Source organism: Sodiomyces alcalophilus (assembly GCF_042370955.1).
Source record: "Sodiomyces alcalophilus JCM 7366 unplaced genomic scaffold ACRALscaffold_2, whole genome shotgun sequence".
NCBI classification, from domain to species: domain Eukaryota; kingdom Fungi; phylum Ascomycota; class Sordariomycetes; order Glomerellales; family Plectosphaerellaceae; genus Sodiomyces; species Sodiomyces alcalophilus.
Window position 1 is genome coordinate 3,377,421 of NW_027263533.1, and position 26,127 is coordinate 3,403,547.

At 55.0% G+C, this 26,127-nt stretch overlaps 9 protein-coding genes across 9 annotated transcripts; 4 read left to right on the top strand and 5 right to left on the bottom strand.

The window, feature by feature from the left end:
• Window positions 1–757: 757 nt before the first annotated feature.
• Window positions 758–3,056, bottom strand: ACRALDRAFT_2040547 (glycoside hydrolase family 17 protein; the record flags this gene model as incomplete). Its single annotated transcript, XM_071021061.1, has 2 exons — window positions 758–1,527; window positions 1,589–3,056. 2 exons carry the CDS (start codon window positions 3,054–3,056, stop codon window positions 758–760), a joined length of 2,238 nt encoding a protein of 745 aa, XP_070877353.1.
• A 2,058-nt stretch (window positions 3,057–5,114) lies between these two features.
• On the bottom strand, window positions 5,115–6,822 carry ACRALDRAFT_1048161 (uncharacterized protein). Its single transcript, XM_071015540.1, has 3 exons — window positions 6,241–6,822; window positions 6,060–6,152; window positions 5,115–5,985 (listed from the first exon to the last, which is right to left on the bottom strand). Exons 1-3 carry the CDS (start codon window positions 6,687–6,689, stop codon window positions 5,553–5,555), a joined length of 975 nt encoding a protein of 324 aa, XP_070877354.1. The 5' UTR covers window positions 6,690–6,822; the 3' UTR covers window positions 5,115–5,552.
• Window positions 6,823–7,285: 463 nt separating this feature from the next.
• ACRALDRAFT_1074974 (uncharacterized protein) lies at window positions 7,286–8,645 on the top strand (the record flags this gene model as incomplete). The annotated part of the gene is made up of 4 exons (XM_071018305.1): window positions 7,286–7,461; window positions 7,537–7,646; window positions 7,721–7,832; window positions 7,898–8,645. 4 exons carry the CDS (start codon window positions 7,286–7,288, stop codon window positions 8,643–8,645), a joined length of 1,146 nt encoding a protein of 381 aa, XP_070877355.1.
• Window positions 8,646–10,343: 1,698 nt separating this feature from the next.
• ACRALDRAFT_2025926 (uncharacterized protein) lies at window positions 10,344–12,263 on the top strand (the record flags this gene model as incomplete). The annotated part of the gene is made up of 1 exon (XM_071020361.1): window positions 10,344–12,263. The coding sequence occupies one exon, from the start codon at window positions 10,344–10,346 to the stop codon at window positions 12,261–12,263; it is 1,920 nt and encodes a 639-aa protein (XP_070877356.1).
• Window positions 12,264–12,821: 558 nt separating this feature from the next.
• Window positions 12,822–14,554, bottom strand: ACRALDRAFT_2133209 (uncharacterized protein; the record flags this gene model as incomplete). The annotated part of the gene is made up of 5 exons (XM_071024058.1): window positions 12,822–13,118; window positions 13,236–14,023; window positions 14,094–14,252; window positions 14,420–14,455; window positions 14,530–14,554. 5 exons carry the CDS (start codon window positions 14,552–14,554, stop codon window positions 12,822–12,824), a joined length of 1,305 nt encoding a protein of 434 aa, XP_070877357.1.
• Window positions 14,555–14,579: 25 nt separating this feature from the next.
• Window positions 14,580–15,782, top strand: ACRALDRAFT_207511 (uncharacterized protein; the record flags this gene model as incomplete). The annotated part of the gene is made up of 8 exons (XM_071022260.1): window positions 14,580–14,597; window positions 14,666–14,781; window positions 14,811–14,895; window positions 14,959–14,997; window positions 15,096–15,174; window positions 15,201–15,504; window positions 15,545–15,570; window positions 15,613–15,782. 8 exons carry the CDS (start codon window positions 14,580–14,582, stop codon window positions 15,780–15,782), a joined length of 837 nt encoding a protein of 278 aa, XP_070877358.1.
• A 39-nt stretch (window positions 15,783–15,821) lies between these two features.
• On the bottom strand, window positions 15,822–19,867 carry ACRALDRAFT_2100860 (uncharacterized protein; the record flags this gene model as incomplete). Its single annotated transcript, XM_071023030.1, has 8 exons — window positions 15,822–15,994; window positions 16,080–16,206; window positions 16,287–16,459; window positions 16,557–18,421; window positions 18,531–18,715; window positions 18,817–19,280; window positions 19,415–19,493; window positions 19,778–19,867. 8 exons carry the CDS (start codon window positions 19,865–19,867, stop codon window positions 15,822–15,824), a joined length of 3,156 nt encoding a protein of 1,051 aa, XP_070877359.1.
• Window positions 19,868–20,852: 985 nt separating this feature from the next.
• Window positions 20,853–23,487, top strand: ACRALDRAFT_207513 (uncharacterized protein; the record flags this gene model as incomplete). The annotated part of the gene is made up of 20 exons (XM_071022261.1): window positions 20,853–20,976; window positions 21,024–21,069; window positions 21,130–21,225; window positions 21,317–21,325; window positions 21,405–21,716; window positions 21,757–21,807; window positions 21,841–21,878; window positions 21,949–21,959; window positions 21,995–22,019; window positions 22,067–22,193; window positions 22,229–22,261; window positions 22,301–22,452; window positions 22,537–22,568; window positions 22,628–22,718; window positions 22,773–22,809; window positions 22,863–22,932; window positions 22,994–23,118; window positions 23,163–23,246; window positions 23,328–23,385; window positions 23,440–23,487. 20 exons carry the CDS (start codon window positions 20,853–20,855, stop codon window positions 23,485–23,487), a joined length of 1,569 nt encoding a protein of 522 aa, XP_070877360.1.
• A 116-nt stretch (window positions 23,488–23,603) lies between these two features.
• Window positions 23,604–25,027, bottom strand: ACRALDRAFT_2040553 (uncharacterized protein; the record flags this gene model as incomplete). The annotated part of the gene is made up of 4 exons (XM_071021062.1): window positions 23,604–23,791; window positions 23,884–24,571; window positions 24,637–24,699; window positions 24,848–25,027. The coding sequence occupies 4 exons, from the start codon at window positions 25,025–25,027 to the stop codon at window positions 23,604–23,606; spliced, it is 1,119 nt and encodes a 372-aa protein (XP_070877361.1).
• Between the last annotated feature and the right edge of the window lie 1,100 nt (window positions 25,028–26,127).

Consider the following 26,127-nt stretch of genomic DNA (forward strand, 5'->3'; position numbering starts at 1 on the left):
TGGAGAAGGCACGGCGACGTGGCCGTGAGAGTGTGTAAGTCGTGATGCGGAGGGAGCACCGGAGCCGGATGCCGGGACTTTAAAGCTCACCGATCATGTCACGTGAATAGTTATCACGTGACGCTTGGGATACCAAACTGACAGGAGCTCACCGTGGATATATATGATCAGGCGACGGGAATGAGCGGGAGCGACTATCAGGGGCGAATATTGAAGAAAACAGTATACGCACTTTTCGAATTGGAGATTTAAATGGTTATCATCACAGATATCGGCACGCCAGCCAGGGTGCTACGATCAACCATCAGCCGGTGTTGTGATTGATGGTGATGGACAAACATTATGATGTCTAAGAGTCCTGGATTGTACACCAAATGAGCTAAAATGCCACCTCGAAAAGATATATGCTACAAAGTCGCTCTCAACATGAATCCTCCCAATGATGCCCATAAATGCTGTGGACAAAAACAACACGAACCAACATCCGAAAACTCCCGTTCCCATAGATCCGCAATGAACCTGGGACCCCTTGTATCCTTGGATATCGAGAACATAACAGAAAGGACAAGAGGAGATAAAAACAGCAATCCCTCCCAAATATCTCCACCGTCTTGTGCCCGGTGACCTCAGTACAGGGTCGTCGTGGTGTCGAGAAAGTGTACGCACAGGCACCTTGGGGATGAAAAAAAAGAATCACTGGTACCAGACTTGGGGACCCCAAGCCATGTGTGATGACCCTCTCTGCTCCTTCCCAGCGTTATACCGTCTTTCCTCCGCAGTCGGGGATCTCCACGCCCTTTTTGAGATTCCGATTGACGTCCATCAAGCCCCATTTGCTCTCCCATTCCCTACCGGGTTCGTCGAAACGGGCTTTCCACGGCTCGTCGAAGGCGGAGAACCAAAAGTAGCGCGTGCTGTTCTCCATGGCCGGACAAACCCAGTCATTCAGAAGCTGGTTGAGACCTTCCACGCTGGCTTCCGACCCGGTGCCCTCCGCGCAGGAAGTCGCCAAGTTGGGGCAGTTGGTGCCGCCGCCCGTGGGCCAGCCAATCTCGGCGACGATGTTCTTGTCGTTATCCGATTTCCAGATGCCGCCGTTGTGGTTGTTCCAGAAACTCCAGGTCCAAGAGGCCGCCTCCTCCGCCGACACGTGCGCGAAGAAAGGATGGATGTTGGACATGATGTAGTCCGACGACGAGGCCAGGCCTTCGGTCCAGTCGTCGCCCAGGTCCGAGGTCGCCACCGGCAGGTCGATGTTGCGGTCTGTCATGTTCTTGCGCACGTCATCGAGAAGAGTCCCGAGCTCTGTGAGGGTCATCTCCTGCCGGAAGAGGATCTCGTTGGCAACAATGACGCCCTCGAAGGGTTCTTCTCCGTATTCGTCCAGGATGTCCCACATCTGGCTGAGCTGCCGCTCGTTGGTGGTAGAGTTGCCGTCGATCCACACACCCATGAAAATCTTCATGTCGTCGAGCTCGAGCCGGTCGATGGCGTGAAGTACCATCTGCGTTTGATTACAGTCGGTTCCTACAAGGCATGTTCAGCAAAATGCGTCATGTATGAAAAAAAAAAAAAAAAGTGAGCGTACCGTAAAGACGGATAATATTGGTCAACTGGCTGAGAACAGCAATGTCGCGGGTGATGTTATTCTGCGATGGCGGGTTGTGCACACAGTCGGGATACTGTACGTTGATGGGCGTGTAGTCGAACCCGTAAAATACCTTGTGGAGGTCATCATTGTCCATGAGCTTCCTGATTTCCGGCGAGTTGATACCTAGGTCGCCGTTCTCATCGCGGTCCTCGTCCGCAGACTGACCGTCGCTGCCGCTGCTGTCCGAGCCACCCCCGCCTCCGCCGCCGTTTTGGGACAGCACACCGCCAACGGTGCCTCCAACGATGGCGCCCACGACGATGAATATGAGAGTAAAGATGGCGACCCACTTCCACCGCTTCTTTCCCTTATCTTGTTTGGCCAGCCAATGGGACTTTTCGAGACCGCCGGGGTCGTCGGCGGGCGCTTTAGACACGTCGACCGCACTCGCGCTGGCGTTATGGACGGGCCCATAACCGCCCTGGCCGGGTCGACCAGCCAAACCGCCCACAGCTCCGGCGATGCCACCGGCGGCCATGGCGCCAGCCGCCACGGAGGCTCCGTGCCCATTGGTGGTGCTACTGGCTCGGTCGCTATGCGAGAGGCTGAGCAGAGAGGACCGCTGGGGTCGGCGGTATCCAAGCCCATCGTCACCGTCGTCGACAATGTCGTTGGGGTTTACGACACCCAGGTGGGGGTCATTGCTGCGGGTGGTGGAGTATGCCTGGTACGGGTCGTCGCTGTACGGGTCGGGGGGGACGTAGCCGTTACCGAGGGGGGAGCGCGACGGAGTACCGGCACCTGGGAGAACGGCGGCAGCTCCCAAAGGAGTCAGGCTCGAATGCGATTCGCGGTCAACGCCGTTGGGGGTCGCATTGGAACGAGAACTTCGAGCGTAGTATCCAGACGCAGGACTCTGGTCATACGCGGGCTGAGGCATACTGGGCCCTTGATCAGAGGAGGAAGGCTGTGGGCCCATGCCGGGCATGGCGCCTGATACCGTCTCGCCAAAGTTGTCGACTCCGGGCGTGATGTCGTGGTTGTAGTGGGCAGGTGGGCGAGGGCCTGCCAAAGCAACTCCGTATCCTGCGGCGGCGCCGACACCTCCAGCACCTCCAGCGGCTCCTGGCCGTGGGTTTTGGGCGTATTGACGCTCGGATCGTATGTGGTCGAAGGACGAGTCGGGGTGGCTTCCAGCGACGTTACGGGGAGGTCGGGGGTCGGCTTGTTCGTAATGGTAACCCTGCGGGGGGTACGCGTCGTAGCGGTGCGGTTGCTGCGGAGGTTGGTGATGCTGTTGCTGAGGATGTTGATGGTAGGGCTGACGGCCGTAGTCGTAGTCGTGATCGCGGAAAGGGGAATTGGCAGCAGGAGAGCGATATGGCGAACCGTTGTGGTAGTTGTTGCTGTCGAGAGGCTCCCTTTCGGCGTGGCCTGGGTCGTCGTAATTTCGGTATCGACTCATTGTCTTGACCGCAAGTGGAAAAGGACCGGTAAAGATCTCTAGTCTCGATACCAAGTGGGGGAGCGACAAGCGGGTCGGGCAAAACGAATGATGCCCTCTCCCTCTTGGCTATACGAGCCCCTAGACAAAGACCAGCCGGCAAGGAAAAGAGGGATGGGGTGGGGACAAGGGGGAAGTGGTATGATATCACCAGGCCTGATCGCGATGAGGTGTTGGCTCTAGGACGCCTTGATTACGTGCTCAGGATGCGTGGATAGGCGGAACGTCTAGGTCGATAGTTTCTGGCGGATCCGAACGGAGACGCTGGTGTCGTTCTTGGCGTAGTCTTGTTCGTGGCCTTGTCTCAATGTTGCATTTGTGTCTTTTGTTATTATGGTTGGTCGCTGCAGAGTAGGAATACGCTGTACTGTAAAATGGAAGACGAAGCGAAGTTCCAAAAAGCCGCTGACCGTTCGAGTAGAAGGAAGTGTTGGTTGCCAGGGAGAAGTGTGCGCTGATTGAAACGCAGAACATACGTTGTACACTACAGTCGCGATACGACTAGCAGGACTATGTATTGATCGCCGGCGAGACGGCAAGTCCGCGAGAGCGTCCTCAACAGTTGAATGACGAGAACAGGGACCGACGTTCCGACTACCAGAACGAGAGAGAAGAGTAGAACGATTTGCGGAGGGAGAAGGGATGGTGTTTCCCTTCGTATTCCGTCTGGTTGGCGAGTCGGTGGTCAGACGGTCGTATTCGGCCCAAGTCTCCCGCGCATCCTTGACAGGGGAAAATAATAGGGGGTTAGGCTAGTAGATGGCCTGGGTAGGGGGAGGAGTGTGGCCGTTGCCGGTGCTAGTTCTGTTGCTTGTGCCCTCGGTTTTCTTCTGTCCGGTGATGTTTTTTTTTCTTTTCTTCAAGAACCTTTACTTCGTCAGTCGTTTCGCATCCCAAGGGAGAAGCCAAGAAAACTGAGAGGATCGGACATAAAAGGCCAAGACGAGACAGATTCTGCACGTTTGGGTTGCTCAGTGATACCTGCAGCGATGAACGGGCCCTCCAACTTGGCCTCCCCTGGTCTTGTTCCTCGTTTGACTAGTGCGTTTGGTCTCTCGGGGTGACGAGACGACGGGAGCCGACAGTGGACCAGCAGTGAAGAGATGGGCCAATGGATTTTTCAGCGGGCCTTGTGTCGATTCGCTGACGAGTACAACGTACTGATTGACCAGGGGTGCGTTCCTCTACGCTGGTCTACAGTAGTGTAGTTGCCGCAAGGCCAGCTGTCAGCCTATAATAAGCCCAGACACTGGGCCAATCTCCACGGTGAATCGCTCTTCTCCTTTCGTCGTTTCTTTTCTTCTCCAACGGCCGATCGCATGGGCGGCTCCATCGGCGTGTGTCGTCGGCGTCCCACCAGAATCTATTGACCTGAACCCAGGAATGTCGTTCACTTTGCCTTGCTTGCGCGGGACCCCCTTTTTCTTGTTATTCTTATTATATCATTATTATCGTCAGGCTCGTCTGCTATGGATCGTCGTCGTCTTAACTCGTATCAAATGTTGTGATGGAGCGGATCAACGTTGTCGGTCTTATTCTGGACGTTTCCAATGGATGCGAGTCAGCTCGACTAATTAATAAATTAGTTCCTTGGGTGATGGTCTGAAAACACGCACACGACACGTACACATGCGTTTTCAGATTTTCAATTTCGGAAATCCTGGCTTCTTTCAATCCCGCAGATCAACAAAACGATAAATCCTCTTGTCGAGATCTTGCCTTTTTGAACCAACTGGCTTCTTCTTTGCGAGAACTTGTTTGGAAGGAGCACGGATTCTGCTTTCTTTTTAAAAATAAAAGAAGAATTAATTTGTGCTTTGTGGTGTGAAAATTTTGAAACCACTCCGCCTTCTTCATCAGCCACGAGATGTTTTCTTCGTACAAGTACCTAAGTGGTACTTATTGACAAAGTACAGTAAGTAATCTGCCCGCCTACAATGTGGATGGTATGTACATTCCTACCGAGTATTGCTACGCAATCTTTACCACCTTGCCTTGCACATGCGAAGAAGTATGTACCTTGGAATACATAACATACCTACATCGTGAGTCTCTTCTTACAGTGCTTCGTAATCATCCCCAGGTGTCGGTACTTGTACTTCGCTGCATGTAGACCCTAATCTCAAAATTCGTGCCACCTCTCTCCTCTACCCATTGCGTGGTCGCTCAGCGTCTGTCGATAACCGTATGCACTTGATCCTCTGTCCACAGCAGCTGCATGCATATCTGACTCCTTGCTCGGATCTGCAGACTAATCAGAACACTTGCACCCATCTACACCTGAAGTAGAGCCTCCTAAAAGTTCGTTTGGTCTGCTGGTCGAACAAACGGAACGAGGACAACAGACGACATCATGTGGCCTGGCCTCATCCTTACACTACTAAGCTCCATGTATCCATTAATTAACTGCCTCTTTTTCAAATCGCCTTGCTCTTGCACTCTGCCTGCCGTCTCCTATTACAGTGCCTTTTCTTCCCGAGTCATCTCCTCAAAGATACTGCTCCACTTCTCAAACTCCCCAGGTGGCAGGGAGCCCTGGAGCGGAAGTCGACCGCCGCGTAGATGACCGAACCCGAGCACCTTGTATATGGCGTCTCGAATACCGATGATGCCGTTCTTCACGATGAACTCCTCCGCGGTCGAGACCTTCCACTGCAGTCTCTGGACCTCCTGGAGCGTCGCCTCGTCGAGCGGCTGACTGGCCGCCAGGGAGTACAACCTGGACACCGTCTTGGGGAAGATGGCGGCTAGACCATCGATGACGCCCGCGGCGTTGAAGAGGACGATGGGACCAAGCTGCTGCCCAAAGCCAGAGTACACCCTGAACTTTGTGTGATCGATGCTAGGGTGCAGTGACAATTGGACATGATGCGACACATTGCCGTGTGACCTTGTTTTCCACGAGTCAGTAATCGCCCATTTCCATGCCTGCTCATCCAGGAACAATGTATTGGAAGCCCTTACATCTTGCACCCGACTATGTTAGGATGCATCGCCAGTATCTCGTAGGTCTCCACGCTGACGACAAGGTTGTTTGTGACGCCGGGGTAGTTGTATCTTTGGAGAAAAGCAACGTCAGTGACAAGCACGCCCTATAGGCTATCAAACCCAGCTTCCACTAGACACCCGTCATATCATCACTCACACAAGGATGGGCAGCGGACTCTTATCGGCGACCAAGGTGAACCAGTCGATGAGATTCTTCTGGTTGGCCGCGGCACCAAAATAACCAGGGGCCAGCACCAAGCCCCATTGCGCGCCAGCCTTGTGAGCGTCGCGCAACCACTCCAGGGCCTCATCTGCGCTGTTGGTCAGCACGCCCGCCATGATCGGATAGTGCCCGTAACCAGCCCGTTCCAAGCCCTTCCGGACCGCGGAGATCATTGTGAACCGCTCCGCTGCCGACATGTGGACAGCTTCACCCGTCGAGCCCATGAGGACGAGCCCCGTGATGCCCGACTTGGCGAGGTGAATGCTGTGGTTCACCTGGGTCACGACATCTATGGCAGGTTGGAGTACGTTGTCGGTTAAATCGGCTTTGAAGAACGTGGGGACAGGGACGAACACGCCAGGCGGGGGAATGAGGGGCTCCATCTTCACTGGCGAGGTCCGGCAAAAGGCAGTAACTTTCCACTGAGCTCTTGAGAAAAGTGAGTTTGAGGGGCTGAACGTTTGCCGTTGAGCTGAATGGATATAAGGTCATGGACCGACCCCTATAAAATGAATGGTGTTCGTTCCATCTCCCGCCATCTCAGAGGCCTTGTCATGTTTTGCTTACAGTGATCACTCTCCGGGGGGGTCATGTGACCCCACCTAACACCCCCTCACGTCCACGCGGTTTGGCTCGCAATGTAAGAATCGGACTTGAGACCGAGCAAAGTCGGAGCTTCGCCGGGCAGAGGGGCGAAATGTGGGGTGTGCGGGGTTCGGCATTTTGGACACCGAAGACGGCGAGCTGGGCGGATGGCCTCTGGGCGCCCATGATCTCTCGGATATTTGTCCGATTCACCCAGTGGGCCAGACCGGCCGCCAATCCCCGTCCCTCTGCGATGTCGGGCAGGTCTGTGTCAGTTGCTCTCATCAACCATGGACAATACAAAGGCCTCTCTTTATCCTGGGTTTGCTGCGACCACTGGAGTCTACTTGAAGAGCTTTCTCACGATAGACATCCAACGTCTTCTTATTTCACAATGGGAAAAATCCAGCACATCGAGTATTTCCGAGTGCCGCCTCGTTGGTTGTTCGTGAAGATCACTGACGATGCGGGTAACACCGGATGGGGTGAGGCTTCACTGGAAGGCCACACACAGGCCGTCGAGGGCTGCCTGGATGCGTGGATAGACCAGTACACGGGGATGGAGGCCGAGTAAGTCATCCATGTCCCGTATACATGAACAAACCTCTTTTCCGCGAGGGGGTTTGGCTGACCTGCGCTATCAAGTGACATTGAGCACATATGGCAGCGAGCATGGCGCATGGGATTTTACAGAGGCGGTCCCGTCCTTATGAGCGCTCTAGCCGGGATCGACATTGCGCTTTGGGATCTGAAAGGTGTGAAAAGCATATGAGCGCCTCGTGTTCCTCAAGTTCATGCATGCTGAAAAAAATAAAACAATGCCATGTAGCCAGAAAGTTCGGCGTGCCTATTTATCAGCTCCTCGGAGGCAAGGTCCGCGACAAACTGAAAGTCTACGCCTGGATCGGGGGCGACCGACCTGCCGACGTCGAGGCGCAAGCGTAAGTTGCAAACAACCCAAGCGCTTGGTCTGCCACGTCCTCTTTCCCCGCTAACGCGACCCAAGACTGTCGCGCAAAGCGCAGGGATTCACCGCCGTCAAGATGAACGCCACGGAGGATATAGGGTGGCTCGACTCGCCGTCGGCGCTCGACGCCTGCGTGGAGAGAGTCAAGACGGTCAAGTCCCTCGGCTTGGACGCCGGGGTCGACTTCCACGGGCGCGTGCACAGACCCATGGCGAAGCAGCTCGCGGCGCTGCTCGCCCCGCACCGGCCCATGTTCCTCGAGGAGCCTCTGCTCTCGGAGCACCTGGAGGGCATCAAGGACTTCTCGCGGACGGTGACGTCGCCCATCGCGCTCGGGGAGCGGCTGCATAGCCGGTGGGACGTGAAGCCGTTCCTCGAGGCTGCGTGCGTCGATATCCTCCAGCCGGACATTGCCCACGTAGGAGGCATCTCGGAGCTGAGACGCATCGCCGCCATGGCCGAGGCATACGACGTCGCTATCGCGCCGCATTGTCCGCTCGGTCCTATCGCGCTAGCGGCCAACATCCAGGTCGATGCAACCATGGCGAATTTCGCCATCCAGGAGATGAGCCTCGGGATCCACTATAACACGGGCGGCCATGATCTCTTGTCCTACATCAAGAACCCCGAGATCTGGGACGTAAAGGACGGGTATATCGAGCTGATGATGGGGCCTGGTCTGGGAATCGAAGTGGACGAGGAAAAGGTTCGCGAACTCAGCAAGAATGCTACGCCATGGGTCTCTCCTGGGTTCGTTGGGCCGGGTGGTGAATGGAGAGAGTGGTAGAAGGGCGGACCTGTCGTCGACAGGATACATGTACACGTAACGAACGGCGTCTTCTTCGGACCTTTCTTTTTCCGAGCTGGCGTTCCCAGCCCCGGTACGTACCTAGGTGCAGGACCCACCCACTGACTGGTCAGGAAAGCGGTCAAGACAGGGTTGGCTGGGCCTTTAAAAAGCAGACCTGCAGATTTCTCTTTTACCTTTTTCTTCTTTCTTCTTTAACAATGTCTTTAGGCTTTCATATTAGAGTCTCGGAGCAAGTCGTCAATATTTGTTCAGATTCCTTGAGGATCTCTTTGCGTGCTCAATGATAGCCCAGAAAAATGATACCACATCCCTCTATTAAAATACGCCTCGATGTTTTTGTATCCTGGCGGACAAGAAAAAGTAGAGGGAACATTGCGTATCCATACGAGCTACAGACGTTTGTGCGGTCCACATCTCATCCTCTCCTGCAAGTTCGACGAACTGCCCTTGAAACAATACCTATCTCATCCGGTGCACTGGACTATTCGTAGAACCTCCAACTTGGCCCGGGAGTACCGGCTGTACGATGATTTGATTTTGTTCGGGCAGTGTCGCGTCCTTCGATTGGGGAGGCTGAGGTCTAATGGCCAATGGGATTCGACCAGAGTTGGTCGCTTCGAACTGTTTATCCCCATTCCGCATGATCACCATCCCGTTCTCTTTTACATCCCGTGCGGACATTTGATCTCGAATATCCCCACATGTGAGGGTGGCCACGTTATCTGGACATGGCGATTTGGTGGGATGGACATTGGTTTGGTTTCAGCAACCCGGCAAACTGATGGCTTGGTACGTATTGCTTGGTTATCCGGTCGGCTCGGCTAAACTTGGATTAGCAAAATTGTGTCCACATGTGCACAACTCGTGCCGCATTCCCCGGCTATCCGTACGAATACGTTGTACATTTTGTACGCTGGATTAGGATGTGATGCGACCGCGGCCTTTTATGGGTGCCTGACGTGTCCACCCCAAGGTCGAGACAGGACCCTTATTTCCAGGGTCTACTTAAGCGCTCATTGGACCCCCGCCTCTGACTACTTGGCGGTGAATGTATCTTGCGCGGTACTGGTACCATTCTTACCCGACAAACCACTGCTACAAATAAGTACCTTACCCGCACATCCGTCCACTAAAAGGTACCTGGCAGTGGATTCACGTCACACGACAAGCGGTGCTTTTCCCATCTACACTACACGTACTTTGTACCGGTACTGCCACCCGCTTCTTCCCCTTTTCGCCAAAACACAGGTCACCTCAATTTCTTCCTTCACACTTCAACAAATCTCAGGTTCCATTTACGCATATTTCCTTGCGAAGTATCTTGGACAAGACCTTGGGGGAAATACCATGACCCGGGTTGTGACCAGACTGTCCGGTTTCTCTCGGCTCGCCGCGATATCAACTAAACAAATATCTTTGCCTTAGCCTCCGATTAGCTTGAAGCCTGAACGCCCGACGGGGAACGACACACCCAGCCTCCCATTTCATTCCAACCCGTATCAGATCTACCGAATATCCCACCCCCCCTCTTTTTCTATCGTCTGGAAAAAGGTGTCGTCCGACCCTACCTTCGATCAGATGGCGTCGTGTATAGGACCCATGCTCCCTGCCACACCCTCCTCCTACCCGGTCACGGGCCCCTCTTGGCGACTGCCCAGGTCATCCAAATCCGCCATGTCGAAGAAACAAATCTCCTACTCTTTCCTGCCCACAGGCTCCGTCGACTCCGACCCCCGAATATCCGACATCGACTTGGACCCGTCACAGTTCATCGCTCGTCCTTACTCCGCGCAGCCGCCTTCCAAGCCGGAAGCCGACCTAGCTCCTCATCAACAGGCCGCGGGACATGTCGACCATGCCAGCGAGGAAACCGACACCGACTCGCGAAGGACCCAATACACCGTCTACTCTGCTCAGGCCAACCAACACCACCAGAATTCGTATGAGGGTACCCTCTCGGTTACCGCAACCGCGCACGGCATCAACATCCATTCCGAAATGGCCGCGTCGCTATGCCATCCGCAATCCGACTTGACCGACCCGACCTCGTCGTCCGCCACGACAGCGCAAATGATCCGCCGACTGGCCCAGCAGAACAGCCGCTTACGGGAGACATGGGAGGCGGAGCGAAAGTACCTAGAAGCCAACCGCGAGAGGGTGGAAGAGGTCTACAAGGAGGAGCGAGCCCTCATGGAGGAAGAGCGGTGCCTGTGGGACGCCGAAAAGGCCGCCTTGTTCAAGCAGATCCGACTCCTCAGACAACGCGTCGCTGAGCTCGAGACCGACAACCTTCGTCTGGCCCAGCAGCAGCAGCAGCAACAGCACCACCACCAGCAGCAGCGACATGCTGAACGGAAAGCTATTAGCGGTCCACGTGCCGAGGGTGGTGGAGACGGATCCACCGGCGCTATTTCACCTTCCCGCACCACGCTCGTTCCGGAAAGTGATCGGCGGAACGGCAGTATTTCCCGGACAAATGACGATGACGGCGCAAGGGGATCTGATCTCTCGGCAGTCTCTGCGTCACACATCTTCCCACCTCCTACCGCCACATTCGCCAGGAGAAGTACGGATAGTATACTGCCATCCAATGCGCGCGTACTACATCGACCTCGATTCCTCTCCGCTCCCGTATCTAGCAGCCTTTACCCGCCCAGTCGTCCTCAGCTCCCTCCATTCTCGATGCCTGGAAATGCCCCGATGCTGTCGCAGCCTTTCGCGTCGCCGCCGGTCGACTTTCTCGCCTCGCCCAGGGACGAGGGCGTCCCCGTCATCGACATTCAAGCCATCCATCCCGAACTCGAAGGGATTTCCCTGAGGGCGCCCGCCGTGCAAAAGGAGACCTTTACCGATTCTGGTACGGACAACTCGAATGATGCGTCCTCCAACCCCTCGCCGCTCGGCAGCGGTAACGGGCACGTTAACGGCAACGGCAACGATTACGATAATGACCAAACCACCCTCAAGAGGAGGAGATCGTCGAAACGCCAGACCCTCGACGTGCTCTCCGTTCCCGAGCCCGCTAGGCTCGTGATGCATGCCGGCCATACACCGAGCCATTCCCTGACGCACCTCCCGTCGGCCATCATTTCCAACGCCACCACAATCGACGGCGACAGCGGCACCTTGACGCCCAGGAGAGACGCCGTCGCAGCGAAACCCGGCCGAACGCACAAACGTCTCGCCGTCCCGCGGATCGAAGACACGTTAAGTTTCGAGCTGGAAGCGTTGGCCGAAGACCACCCGGAGCCCCGGTTCGAGCCCGACCACGAAAACGGCGACTTGGAACTGAAAGGCCCCCTCATGGTCAAGAACATCCCCGCCCAGGACGAGATATTCTTCCAGCGGCTCTCCGAGAAGCTCGAGGACGTGAGCCGCGGGCAGGACGCCACGCCGACCTGCATGCAGAACGGCGAGGAGGACGCTGGGCGGGAGGACGAGCCAGTCGACCATCCGCCCCAAGACTCGAATCGCGAGCGCTGTGGCGGGTCCGACTCGCAGTCCGAGGACGAGGAAGATGGCGGAGTTGAAGATATCCCTCTCAAGCTCAAGAGGACAAGCAATTTCGGTGCGCCATTGGGGGCAATGCATTGAGCAATACTTTTAAGATACGTTGACATTTATTTTTGGGGGATACTCTCATTTTTATTCTATTTCTTTTGTTCATGGGACGTTTGGATTTCTGTCCCTCGGCATATCAGGCGGGAAATAGCATGACCTGGGCATGAAAACGTGGTCAAGGGAGGCTTCGGAGTTTTATCACATTCATAAGCAAGCGAAGATGCATACAATACAATCATACTCACCATTTGACATTGAGGATAAGTGTCCCACCAAAGAGACCTGTCCGGTCCAAGGGGCCCGTGTGAGGGATGCCTTTCTAACGTTTCATTATCATAAACATCGTATTATTTATGTCTTGATCGTTTCCTTCGTGAATGGTCTCAGCGTGATGCTTACAAGTCGTGATCCTTCAAACGTCATCCCATCCATCCATGGCAAAACACTAACCCAACAGGCTTCCTCATCCAAATGACCAAAATGATTCCCCCAAGGCCAAACCGCGCAAATGATGCCGGAATGCAGTTGCAAGGGGTATGTATATATTATGACAAGCGGCACACGACGGACGGGACTGACGGAAGGACTCCTTCAGTTCGCCTCCACCTTCTTCTCCCGGTCCATCAACATGACCAACTCATCCAGCAATTCGACCGTCTCAGCAGGGCTCGCAATCCACGCAGTGGTGCCCACACTGCGCGCCTTAAAGTCGTTGCTCCCGGCGCTGAGGAACTGGTCGCCCACGTGGAGGGTATTCTCGCCGCGAATCATGCCGTCCGGGTCGCCGTCCCGCATGGCGAACCATTTCTGGCACACCGTCACGCCCCACGACTTGTCACCGATATCGACAAAGACGTCCCTGCCACCGTTGAACGCACAAAAGGGGATCTTCTTCTGCTTCTTCTGCATCTTCCTCCTCCGCCTCTCCGCCTCCTCCTCTTCCGTCTCTGGCGCCAAGTCGGGAGACTGCTCGGGAGGCGTGTCCGCCTGCTGCGGGTGCGGGACGGTACGTTCGGCGCGCTCCCCCAGGGCCGAGAGTTCCAAGATGCGCTGCACGACGAGGACGGTCTCCTCGAGGGACTCGCGCGGGATGATGATGGACGGATCAGATGGAACGATGCCGACGGCGCGGTCCTTGCGCACGATGACGGCCGGCAGGCTCATCGAGCGGACGCACTCGCGGAGGGCGGCCTCAGCTACGTCTAACAGGGCCACGATGCCCTGCTCCGACCAGGCAGCCATCTCTGGCGTGAGCCACTCGGCACGCGGCACGGCGCGGAGCCGGGAGGGTCCAGCGTCCGGGTCGACCTCGAAGAGGTAGTTGGCTTCACCGCCCATGACAACCATGTTGCGCTTCTGGCGGTGGGTCAGGTCCGGACTGGCTGCCAGGGCGTCTAGGAGGCCGTGCAAACGCCCATAATAGCCATCCGCCGTGGTGTAGCCCGCTGCAGTGACGATGCCGACCTTGACGTCGCGGCGGAGGAGGTCCATGATGCGGGGTACCACGGGGCTGGAGGGTTCGAGCGACTGCCCGTCATCGTACAGTGTGACGTCTCCGTCGAAGGTGGCCAGCTGGAGAGACCCCGATGTCACGGCCATGGCTTGCGCCGAGTTGAGCGTGAGACGGATGTCGTTGAAGGATGGACAGACGTAGCGGCGCGACGAGATGTGACGGCGGCTGTCCTGATACTTGAAGGCGGCTTCGAGGGGAAGTCGCGTAAAGAAGGGTCCTGCTGTAGGGACAAGCATGGTGAGTTTGGAAGGGATGGTATTGTGACTGTTTTGACGGGCGACTAAAGAAAGGTCAAGTCAGTTACTTTCTCTCGTTTTCTCAAGAAACAATAAAGGAGGATGGGAACAAACTGTGATCATCTATCATATGTTCCACGTCTCGGAGGATCTCTGCATAGCGACGGTGTGCCTCGTTGGAATTTCGGGTAACCGTCTCTGCGTCGGGATTCAGGATACCGGTCGGCTGTGAATACAGCACAAAGGGAACGGCAAGGAGTCCCTTGATCCATTCTAGAGAGTTACATCAGCCCTGTAAATACTCCATGCCTCGGATCAAGAACATGATCAGTGCTGCGGCGCCTTGCGGCCCCAGAGCCGCCTGTTAACGGGCAATGACAAAGTCTCCCGGGCAACTGAGCTGGCTACAGAGAGGCCAATGGCAATGGCAATGTCCTTACCTATGAACTGATCTCGCCTGTGAGTCTTGAGGGCATCTGATAATCGTGTCAGTCTCCAGACGTCGAGAGCACAAGAGGGGAGGGGCAGGCTTGGCCATGGATGAACTGACACTCAACTCGGTATCGGGTTGTCATGTTGGGAAGGACTCTGATGAACTAGATGCTGCAGTTCGTCCGGGTCGAAATAAGAGAGATATTCGGACAGTAAGAGTACGTTATCTTGTGTTTTGATCCTGATGATTCAAGTTGAATGTTGGCGGTTGGGCGGGGTCTAGTAATAAGGAAGGTAGGAAGAGGAATGAGACGAGACAACGGCATAATAAACGAGCTAGCTCAGCTCATGAATACAACGTACATACTTTGTACAGTGTACTTGGGGCTATGACAACAGGCCATTTCCACACCGTTGGTTCGAGCTGACATACGGTGTACCGTACCGCCACTCAGGTACCTTTGAGACATTACTTGACCGCTACGTAATCACCTATAATAGGGGGTGTACCGCTAGCTGCCTTGGTTCACCACACCACACTCTTCAGGGGTTCGGCCACAGTGATCACGGTTGCCTCGTTCTCTTTGTTCTTTACTCGTATTTGGGGCTGGGAATAAAATCTACCGACTAAAAATCCGCCTCTGCCACCTGCTATGTTGCTTTTTCCGTCTCATACTCCCCAAGCAGGTTGCCGAGCTTGGGGCGACACCAAAGGGGGACTACTTCGTACTTCTTGTGACACCTCCTCCCATATCAATACTATGTGCAATGCTCGTGACCATGTCCAAGCGAAACCGTCACCCTGCACCGAGTCTGGCCAACCGTCGCACAGGATATCTCTTCCACGCTCTTTGCCCATGCTGCCCGTCGTCTCTAGCAGCAGCCCCCTCCATAGTCGAGCTGTCGTGTCCAGCCAGCATCCCGCCAGCACCAATACTGACGGGTTTCAATTGTATGTCCAGCTAGCGGCCTCTGTTCGCTGCTCTCCAAGCCCGGCCCCAATATCTCGGGTTCATCGCTTCATGTATTCTTCCCCTTTTTCTCTTTCTTCTGTTCTGCTTTTTCTTCTTTGTAATGGGGAAGTGGCGGGGATGTGAGGATCCTTCAGGGATAGGTGGTGAATTGATATCAAGGGGTATTAGAGGGGTCGAGTGTTGGGGTCAATAATCGGGGGAGAGTAATAATCGCACTCGCACTGAAGACTCCGCTCATCATATCATGCCGGCCAAACATCGTCCCAGCTTCCCGCACACGTTAGACATTAGTGTTGCGTCCATGATGGTAGCCCCTCTGCGTTTCAAGGAGGTAGCCTCAATTGCTCGCCGTATCGGTGGAGTAGGCCACGCCTCGCAGCATGACGCCGGGCCGTAGGCAGGACCTCGTCTCGTGGCGGGGACGGGATAAACCATTTTATGCAGCACCTCCGTTGGCAGCCGCTGCCGCGGCCATTTGCTGCTGCGCGAGGAGCTGCGCCTGACGAATCTCGGCCGCCCTAGACATGACACTCTGTAGAGTCGCCTGCTCGTCCGCGCTCAAGTGAGAGACCAACGAAGCATAGAACTGAGGCTGCTCCGACTCCATTTCTAAACGACACGAGTTAGCCAACGGCCAACGGCAGGCAATTCATCCTTCCAAGGGTATGTGTCTGCTGTCTTCGAGAATACTTACTCATCAGGGTGCCACTGAACAGCTGGTACGGATCCACCTTGTCCAACGGAGAATCCAGCAACACGCTCTCCTCGCCCATATCGTCATCGCTCAGGTCTTCGGGAACACTGTGGCTGAACTTTTGCGCCTGCACCGGGGAAACATGGGAAGCCGCGTTAGCAAGATACATCCCCTTCGCCGACGGAATAAAGGAACAACGGAACCTACCTCTTCGTTGAGGAACTCCAGATATGCCGTGCTCTCATCGCGAGTCTCCGTCGTCTCCTCTTCGGCGTCGTCGTCGGCGTTCCAGTTCGCCTCGTCATCACCCCACTCGTCCTCATCGCCGTAGTCGTAGTTGGAATCGAAGTGGTAGTCATCTCGCAGCGCTTCCTCTCGGCCTGATAGAAACGTGTTAGCACAAGCGACCAGATGAGGGAAAAAAAGAACAAGGGAAAAAACAAAGGAAAGGAAAAGGAAACAAAAAAGGAAACCCACTTTTAATGGCAGCTGGCAGCGTCTTGAACAACTCGGTGATGCCCTGCAGCAACCGGGGCCATCCGACCGAGATGCTTTGCGGCACCTGCTCAGGATTGAGGCTCAGTAGGGCGGAGATGGCGACGATGCACAGCTTCTTGTCATGGACCCGAGTGAAGCTCGTCATGTTGCCGAACCAGAGGCTGAAGAACCGGTTGGTCCAGCCCTTGGACTCGAGGTACTGCAGGGTCATAAGGGGGTTGTAATGGATCGCGTTGATGACCATCTCCATGAGATGAATCTTGTACGACTTGATCTTGACCTCGCTCGCCGTGAGGACGTTCATCGCAAACTCGATAAACCGGAGCACGTAATTGTCGATATGGCCGCGGAGGTTGAGCATCATGGCCTCCGTCAGCTTGCAGGCGCAGATGCGATCAACGCCGCCCACCTTGCTGTCGGTGAACATGTCGGAGATCATGGAGAACAGCGCCTCGACGTACTCGGGCTTCTGTACGAGGTGCCCCGCACCGTACTGGACAAAATTGTCCAGGGCCGGCAGCATGTCCTCGAGGTAGAGCTCGGCACCCGCCTTGAAGGTGGCGTGAATGAGCTCGAAGGCCTGCCACATGGTGGGGGAGATGCCCTTGGCCGCGAACGTGCAGCTGTCGATAATCTCGAAGACCTCGTTATACAGGTCGTAAAGCTGGTTCTGCAGCGTGATCTGGATAACCGGCATCAAGATGGCCTCAATGTGGAGCAAGACGTCCGGAGTGCTTTCCAACGTAAGGATCAGAGTTCCGATGGTCTGCAACACGCCCAGGGCGGTGATGGCCTTGTCGTCCAGGAGATCACCGTACTCGTCGTCGGCATCGCCCTTGTTCCGGTCCAGGACCTCGCGGACGATCCGCATGTACGTGTCCCGTAGCTGCTCGCTCAACGCCACGGCAAAAGGCGTCAGCTCGGTGGCAAAGACCTCCACGAAATCCTCCATGACGTTCGCCAGCGCGTCGATATCGGCTTCGTTGGCCAGCTTGAGGAGCTGCTGCATGATGGTAGGAATGCTCTGCTGCATGTTGGTGCGGATGATGTCGTGCCGGATGAGGGGCTGCAGAGCGAGGGCGGCAGTGACGCGAACTGGCAGCGCAGGGTCGGCCATGCAGTCCAGGATGTGGCGGTAGATGGTAAGCAGGTTGTTCTGATCCTGGAAGTTGAGCTGCTCGAACTTCTCGATGGTGTCGCACGCCCTGGCGCGAAGGTAGCCTTGCGAGCTGGTGAAGTCGGGGAAGACGTATCGGACGAGGAAATACTCGACCTGGTCCGCAATCGGGCTCTTCTTGCCGAGGATGACGGGCGCAAGGGTCCCTATCATCCTTAGCGCTCCCTCCTTGGCGATGTGGTTTTTCTTGTCGTCCGGCACCTGTTCGTACTCGTTGACCACGGCGTTGACGAACTTCAGAATTTCAAACGTCTGCTTTCTCCGGTTCTTGGTGAGGCCGACGAGGAAGTTGGTGGCCGCCACATCAGGCGCCGACGCCTCCTCGTAGAAATTGAGCTTGCGGTGCAGGTACTCGTCGGGTTCGTCCTCGAATTTCTCAATGTCCTCCTCGGAGAGGCAGAGCACGGGGAAGATGAAATGGGTGACGAGGTTCTGCAGGTGGGGTTTCAAGTGATTCCACATCTCCTTCGGTCGCACCGATTCATCCAGGAAGACGAGCGTGTATGTGAGACACGGTCTGCTCAACCAGGCCGTCTTCGCCACCCACTTCTCAATCTCGGCGAGATAGTGCTTCAGGATCTCCGGGGCGATGTTCTTTTCGAAGTCTTTGGCGAACTGTATCTGTCCCTCGTCCTTGGAGCCCGCAAGGCCCTGTGTGTTGCCATGCCTGCGGTCAATCGAGTTAGCGACGCGTTCTTCTTGAGGACTCGGGGACCAAGGACCAAAGCCAGGCACCAGCACCAGGGCCCGAACCAGGTCGACTCGACCAAACTTACCGGATAAAAAGGCGGTTCAGGTTGAAGTACGCCCACTTCTTGGCCTTCCACCAGTGGTGCTTCTCGCGATCCACCGGATCATCGGCCATGGCGATGGCCGGAGCGGCCTTGGAGACGGTCTGCAAGAAAACAGTGCACCACGCGATGTTGGTCTGCTGGTCCCGTAGGAGAGGTGAGAGTTCAAGCTGTTGAAAAGAGACAGCATGCATCATTAGCCGGGAGTTCAGAGAGGCATAAGAAGAGCTGAGAGAAACCGCATGGCAGGGCAGCCAGTAATGTTACATACCCAGGTGGCATGCTTGTAGCACTTCAAGGCCAAGTGCAACATCTCGCCGGCCTCGAAGCTCTCCTGGTTGACGAGCTCGTTGCAGATGGCCAGCAGGCGCGGGAAGCTGAGCTCGATCACCTTGTCGTAGTGAACCCTATTTTCTTCGTTGGTGCGGAACCGCCAGGCGCGGCAGATGGCGAGGAGGCACTGAAGGCCGGCGAGTACGGAAGGAGGGTTATTTGTGTTGAGAAGCTGCATGGTGTAGTCCATAAAGTTGGGCCATTTGTTCGGAAAGTCGTAGTGAAGGATCTTCTGGAGAACGGGGATGATCTGCTGGCGTACCGGCCCCTGGGACGAGGCCATGATGGGCAGCAGGCGCTCCCGGAACCGCACCTTTTCATCCTCTGGTATCGGGGTCTCTTCTGCGTATTGCTCGCTCCGCTCCCAAGATCGATTGACTCGGTTCTTGACGTAGATGACGGCTAGGTGCCAGAAAGGCAGACTGAGGGTTAGGCAGAGTTCCAGGCACTTTGACGATGTTCGGGGAGGCCAAGCTGCCATGGGAAAGAGGGAGAGAAAACAACGAGGCATCAAGGCAGGATGGGAGAAGGCTTACTCGATAGTCGCACGCTGTTGTCCTGGTCGGTCTCGAGTATGTCGAGCAAGACATCCATAAACCCGGCATGTTGTTCGATCTGTAAAGGGCGGCGGCCGAAAGCGACTTGTCAGCAAACTCACTGGAAAGTAGCGGCGGCAAAGGGGGAGGCCCGCCAGGTCAAGGAAGACGATGATGTGGAAGAAAAGCAGGCCAACTCCCAAAGTTCCACGGGCATGGGCAGGCGCAGAAGTGAGTAGACGGGGGGTCAGGACAACGATGCCGCCAGAAGCGATTGAAGAACGATGGGACACGGCGGATGGGCGGGGGGATGGGTACAGCCCGAGGGGAGATTTGGCGGGGTGTCATGTCGCGTGGACGTACCTGCTTCAACTGTATCTCGGCTCTCCTTCTGGTATCGGCATCTGGGTCTAACGTGGCCAAAAGCAGGCCTCGAATCGCCGTGTTGTCCATCGTTGGCGAATTGACGGAGGGGGTTACGGTTGTGGTGGGCGATGGAGCGGAGAGAAGAAGAGGATATGTTTGTCGTGGTAGGTAGCTGCGGCAGGGGACAAAATTTTGGGCGGCGAGTGCTACAGTAGTGGGAACGGGCTCAAGGTACCTTCTACACAGTGAGGTACCTTGGTTTAGGTTGTGGGCGCCGTGCGGGTGGGTGGGTTGAAACGAAGTGTGCGTACAGAGTACAGTATATAATGTCCTTGTGGCCGGTGTAGGAGACGACGGTTGGATGGTTCCTCGAGTACTGCTTCGTACTTGGTCCTTCGTAGTAAATGGTGGGGCATTAGACTCGGTCTGTTGATCTTGTGGAGGGCTGAGGCGGTGCTTGAAGCGGCTGAGAATGGGATGGTCAGGGCACACAGGGGTTCACCGTTCTCGCGCCGAACCCCACGAAATAAGAACTCGCGTTAAATATTGCTAAGCCGGTACTTCGGCTGCCTAGCGGCTTTCTGCTTTCCGTAGATCCAAAAGCAAGGCTGCTGATGATCTTATCCCCATTTTGAGATATGATCAAAGTACAAGGCTGCTGGGACTTTCCTATGCGGCGATCCATTCGATTTCGCAATTTAATCTCAAGTTCCTGGAGTGTCATACCGACCGCAATATATTGCAGTGATGACGAATTGAAGTACTACATTAACAAATAGTAACAGCGTTTCCCGGCAATTGGTCGAACTGCTTGACAGGTACATACAGTACCAGCCCAACACGTTTCCATCGTTAGTCGCCTCTGACACATAGCGAATACCTAGGTAGCCAGACATAAGGGAGGAGTTTAAACTGATAAATACCTTCCTTCTCGGAGCGCTTTCGGACACTACAAATGTGTATACATCCTACATTATATTCGTAGGTGCTCAAGACATTCCATTTTTATACGGACCCAGAACTAGGAGTCCCTTTGTATAGGTACCTGTATGTTACTAACTCCGTGAACAGCATGTTTGATAACCAAACACTGCCGGCGAATGTCTTGAAACCGGCACTTACAAACCATAAATGCCCAATAACAATCGAGAATTCTACGCAGCAGGGTCGGTTCTACATACTACCAGCACCAAATTGTATCCTATACACGTGATTATAGGTATAAACATGAGGAGGTGCAAAGCGTCAAGTGGGCTCGGTTTGTACGCGTCGAGCGTTGAAGATTGGAAGTGTCTCGAGATTTTGCGGGTCTAGATATTTGTGCCCTTGTCTCTTTGCCCCGCCAAAAGTCCAAGTTCCTTGACCCCCCTCCCCCCCTTTTTTTTTTTCTTTTCTTTCCCCCACCTCTCGTGTTGCTCTTCTTCACCGCCTAAAACTGGGACGAGGTGAGACAAGGGGACGTCGACAGGCGTTAACAGTCAGCAAACCGGAATATCATACTATAACTGGTCCATCCCAAACTGCATCACGCACAAGGTCATCAGCGTGAAAATGATTAATCGTAGGGTTCGGGTTCTGATTCCGGTATCCCTATTCCTCGCGCCGTCGCACACACGACGCCCAGGCACTTCATTGCTTCCCCTCGCCTTTCTTCACGAACACCTGAGCCCGGCACGCTCGATTCCACATCGCCGCAACAATGTTCAGTCGGCTTACCAGGTAACGAATCGGCACATAAACAGGATCTTCAGGGGATCCGACTGTTACGGTGGGCCACGAGAAGACCAACTCAAGTAATGACAATGCCAAACCGCCATTCGCTTTTTAACAATTGCGCTAAGAATATGCTTGTGACATTATGCTCCATCACCTTGAAACATGACACCCAATTTCCACGCGCCTTTCAACTCCTGCGAACACTGAAACGCTGGTGGTGGTGACACACAAGTCGGGTCCCTGTTGACGATCAGAGTCAGTTATCAAGACGCGTATCCAAACGCCAATTTGAACATGATGAGCCGAAGGACGTGAGAAGGAAAAGTGAGCAAAGTGCATGAAAGCGCAAAACACAGAAGGTCACTAACTCGAATCATTTCCAGTCCAGAATAATCCATGGGGTTCATAGGCTATGGTTCATAAGCTGACTCAGATCGTGATGTTGATTCAAGTCGAGACACGAGTGACTAGAACTGAGATCAGAATCCTTCTCTGCAGGTGAAGAGAAAGTCCAGGGCCGAATGTAAATCACGGGCCGAGTGGATCATTCCGCACGTTGACCATAGGCAGTCGCCATACTCAAGCTCCCAAGGACCAGGCTGACAGGGACAATACGCCGTCTGGGCGTCGTCTTCAACAGGAGACATCCTAAGAAGGCTGGCACAAATGCACTGCGCCAATGGCGGGCACCCCGAGCGTACAGCGCTTCCGAGTCAGGTGGCCATGTCCGAGCAACAACTCACGGCGGGTATCGGCCTCAACTGAGTTGTTCGGGCCAGGTTAACCGTGGCCTTTCTGATCAAGAACGGGCACACGTCGGCTCCCCTGGGAAGGCAAAGAACTGCGCCGATCAGCGTGTCCAACCTCGGACCAGAATCCGGGAAGTGGTGATGACGTTCAGACCCGCAAGGCAGCGGGGAACCACGTCAATCGGATCAGGAACCAGGATGAATCCGGTCATTGAAACCAAGTCGTGATAGAACACAAGAAAGTAAAACCAGCCACGGTATGCTTATTCATGGTGTTGAACCAAATCTGAGACGTCGAGGTGCCATATGTTGAGTCCAAGGAGGTGCCATGATCAGCGCTCATCCGAAGAAGGGCTAGAAATCTGCTGTGTCAGATGTCAAGACGACGCATGGGAAGAAATATGTCAACAGCATCGGGACTCCAATAAGAGAAACGCTTGGCCAGTGGAAAAGAAAACTGAAACAAGTCCTTTGTGTGGTTCACAGATAAATACAAGGCCCAGAGAGGGACTCACCTTGCTGTCTAGACGTTGACCTTGCCGCTGTATGTGGAAGCTCAATGAGGTCCAGGAAAACTCCGGTAGGCCCAAAAGACATAAGAACAAAATGAAAGCCAGAGCACCAGAAACAATGGGAACGAGCGACTTCACATTCCCCACCTTTAGGCCAGAAAGTCCAGACAGCAAGGTGGTCTCGAGGATAAGAAACAAAGTGCCGGAAAATGCCGCCGTCCTGACCATCCTTCCAGTCCAGAATGAGTCGTTTTTTTTTGTTTTACCTTGTCTCCATCCCGGGGTTCCCTCACCCGATGGAGAGGAAGATATGGATTGTACGCATTCCCATCCGTGGGAGCAAGCATCCAGTCGAAACAAAGTAGAAAAATTCGTAATCCCACGCATATATGCAAGTCGTTAAAGCGTCCAGGTGCGTATGCGGCAAAAGAGTCCAATCTTGGTGAATCCAAATCCAGGAATGAGCGTGCGGCATTTGCATAAGGGGAGGTAATGGCAGTCCATTAGATCCAAATTAAGGGACCGGAAAAAAAGGTCGAGTCGAAGTCCCGGTTGATGCAAGAAGCACAGGCCCGTAATAAACAAGGCACGGGGAGAAGCAAACTTGCTTATCTCCCCAGAGGTGACGGTGCACCCAAGAGATCCCGGAGTTCTATTTCGAGCCAGAACGATGATGACGAAGCCGACGCCGGAGGAAGTACGGATCCAATTCCCAGGTTATGAAGGGTGAAAATGTGAAAAATGCACACACAAGGGGATCAGAGACCCACGAGAGAGGGAGGGTATCTCATGCAAGTTTGAACGCGGCCATAAGAAAGGTCCTGAGAAAAAGAAACCGAGGCGAAATCAACGACGGGGAGCACGGTGCCGATCCGAGGGATGATGCCGGTCAACGGAGTCTCTGTCACGACGCTGCCCACTGCCGGCCATTTGAGCATTGGAAGGCGTCGCTGAGGAACGGGGATTAGGAATTTGTTCATACTGTTGTGGCGGGGCCGGGTTGAATCCAGGGCCAGCACCTCCGGGAGAGGCTACTAGACGATTTGGGGGTCGAGTTAGACACGGGCCGACGCAGGGCGGCGGGAGACGAAGGGAGGGACGTTGACTCAACAAGGCTAATACGCACCACGACCGTAACCGGATTCTTGAGGCGGCACCGGGGACGCCCCGTAACTTGACGGCTGTGGAGGAGGTGGGTAGCCGTAACCGGACGAACCATAACCTGCAGGAGACTGTTGTGAGGAGTTCATGTAAGATTGGCCCTGGGGAGGAGGACCAGGGGCCGGAATCCGAGAAGAACCCTGGGGAGCACCGTAGGAATCAGGATAACCTCGCGGAATGGAATTGGCCGCAGTGGCGGTGTATGGCTCTCCTCGGCCGTATCCTTGGCCTTGGGACGCAGCATACCCGGGGTCTCTAGGGTCCGGCTGAGCAGGATACGCAGGGGCACCACCTTGCGGGGGGTACGCATACCCACCACCAGATCCGTACTGAGGCTGGCCGGGTGGGCCGGTCTGTCCGTAGGCATCCGTGCTGGCAGAATATCCTGGTGCGTGAGATCCTGGGTATCGGGGCGCATCATAGGGATCACGGTTATCAGGGTAACTGGGCGCATCGTTGGTTGGCCCATAATTCTGACGCGCATTGTGGGTGGCCGAGTCACGGTACCCTAAGATGGGCGAGTTAGAGCGTCTCGAGGGTAAGCCGTTGGAACCCTTGGAACCAAAGGTACCTGCTGCGTTGCTCCGCGCGGCCTGCTGCCGCCGCTCGTTTTCCCACCGGGCCGAATCGGCCTTCAAATCTTCGATCATGGCCTGTGATGGTCAGTCCATGCATTGTCGAGTCGGGGCGCGAGGGGGTTTGGTCTATCTCGGCTCACAGTCGTCAAATTTCTGTAGGCGGTAATGTAATAACCCTGGACGACCTGACCAGTTTGAGGGTTCTATCAAGATTCAAGCAAATAGTCAGCGGGACCGGGCCAAAATCAACACTGTAAATTGACAACGATTGTGACGGCGCCGGGCTTCGGAGAAGAGACGACGGTAGCGGGATAGAATGGGATGAGATGGTTGAATACACCGGGAGCGTACCTCGTACTGGCCAGGCCGGACCAAAGCATCGTTCCCGAGATAGCGACAAATGTCGGCAGTGATGACTTCCCTGTCGATGCCATCGCGGGGAACGAAATACTCGTTCGAACGGCCAGTAGGGGCTGGTGCACCACCTCCGCCGGACTGCGGGGCAGCGCTGCCTCTTATTTGTCTCGACATGGCTCTGTGTTGTTCTGTGAAAGAGGGCGAAGAAGGGTTAGGGAGGGAGGAGAAGGAGGCCTTCTTGAGATGGGTTTAGGAGATGAGGGGATGGGAGACGAGGAACGAGGGAAAGCGCGGGAGGAACAGAACGACGTGTGCGAAAATGCGAGGTACTACTTGGTAGAAGAGAGGAAGGGAAGAAAAGTCGGGCAGAAGTCTGGGCGGCGGGGGGGAAGGGAAGAAAAGGGCGGCGGACAGGGGCAGGTGTGCAGGTGCTGGCTACTGGCTCCTGTACCAGTGGGTAGAGACTGGAAGTCTGGAAGAAACGAGACGTACCTATTCCTGCGCGTGATGATGTGGGTCCAGAAAATACTTGACAGATGTAGCAACGTCGAAACGTAACTGTATATGTACACCGAGCTTGAACCGCGCTCAAATCTGGATAGGGTAAGGCAGGGATCAGAATGCGAACAGAGGTATATGTACCTCTGGTCACTAATACCCACGTTTCTCGCTTGTATAGTGGTATCGTTGGCGCAGCCGGTATACTTTGTGTGGAAGAATGAATAGGTCCTTACGAAGTACGGCATTTTGGAGGTTAAGAAGGCCGGGACTTTTCTCTCGCCCCCCAGATCTTCTCTTCAGGTTGTCTGCCTGACTGATCTCGCGCCCACAGTAGGTAAGGTCATGTGGTTTGTAAAGCAAGTGCCTACTCTGTAGCCGAAAGTTGGGCTCTGGCTTGGGCTCGACTGGGTGGCTGGATTTGGGCGGGGCTCACCGTTCGGAACCCAACGCAGGGAATGAGGTTCCCGCTTGTTTAACAGCTGGTGCCGACCTGGGAAGATGCCGTGAATTGACTGGCTGACCGCTTTTCACTGTGCGCCTGCGCCGAGTCTCTTCCCTTCCCTGTTGGTGTGTTGAACAGAGTCGACGTCTGGGGTGTGGGGGTTTTCAAGGAAAACCAACTTTCGTCACCCGCTGCCCAGAGACTGTATGCTAAGAAGCCGTTATATGAGCGTTTAACAGATTGGTTCGCATGTTTCGGTCCCCGTTTCTTACGCGCGGATCACCCAGAGTTGCCTGGACGTGGGCTAGGCCGGCCCCTTGTCGACCGGAGG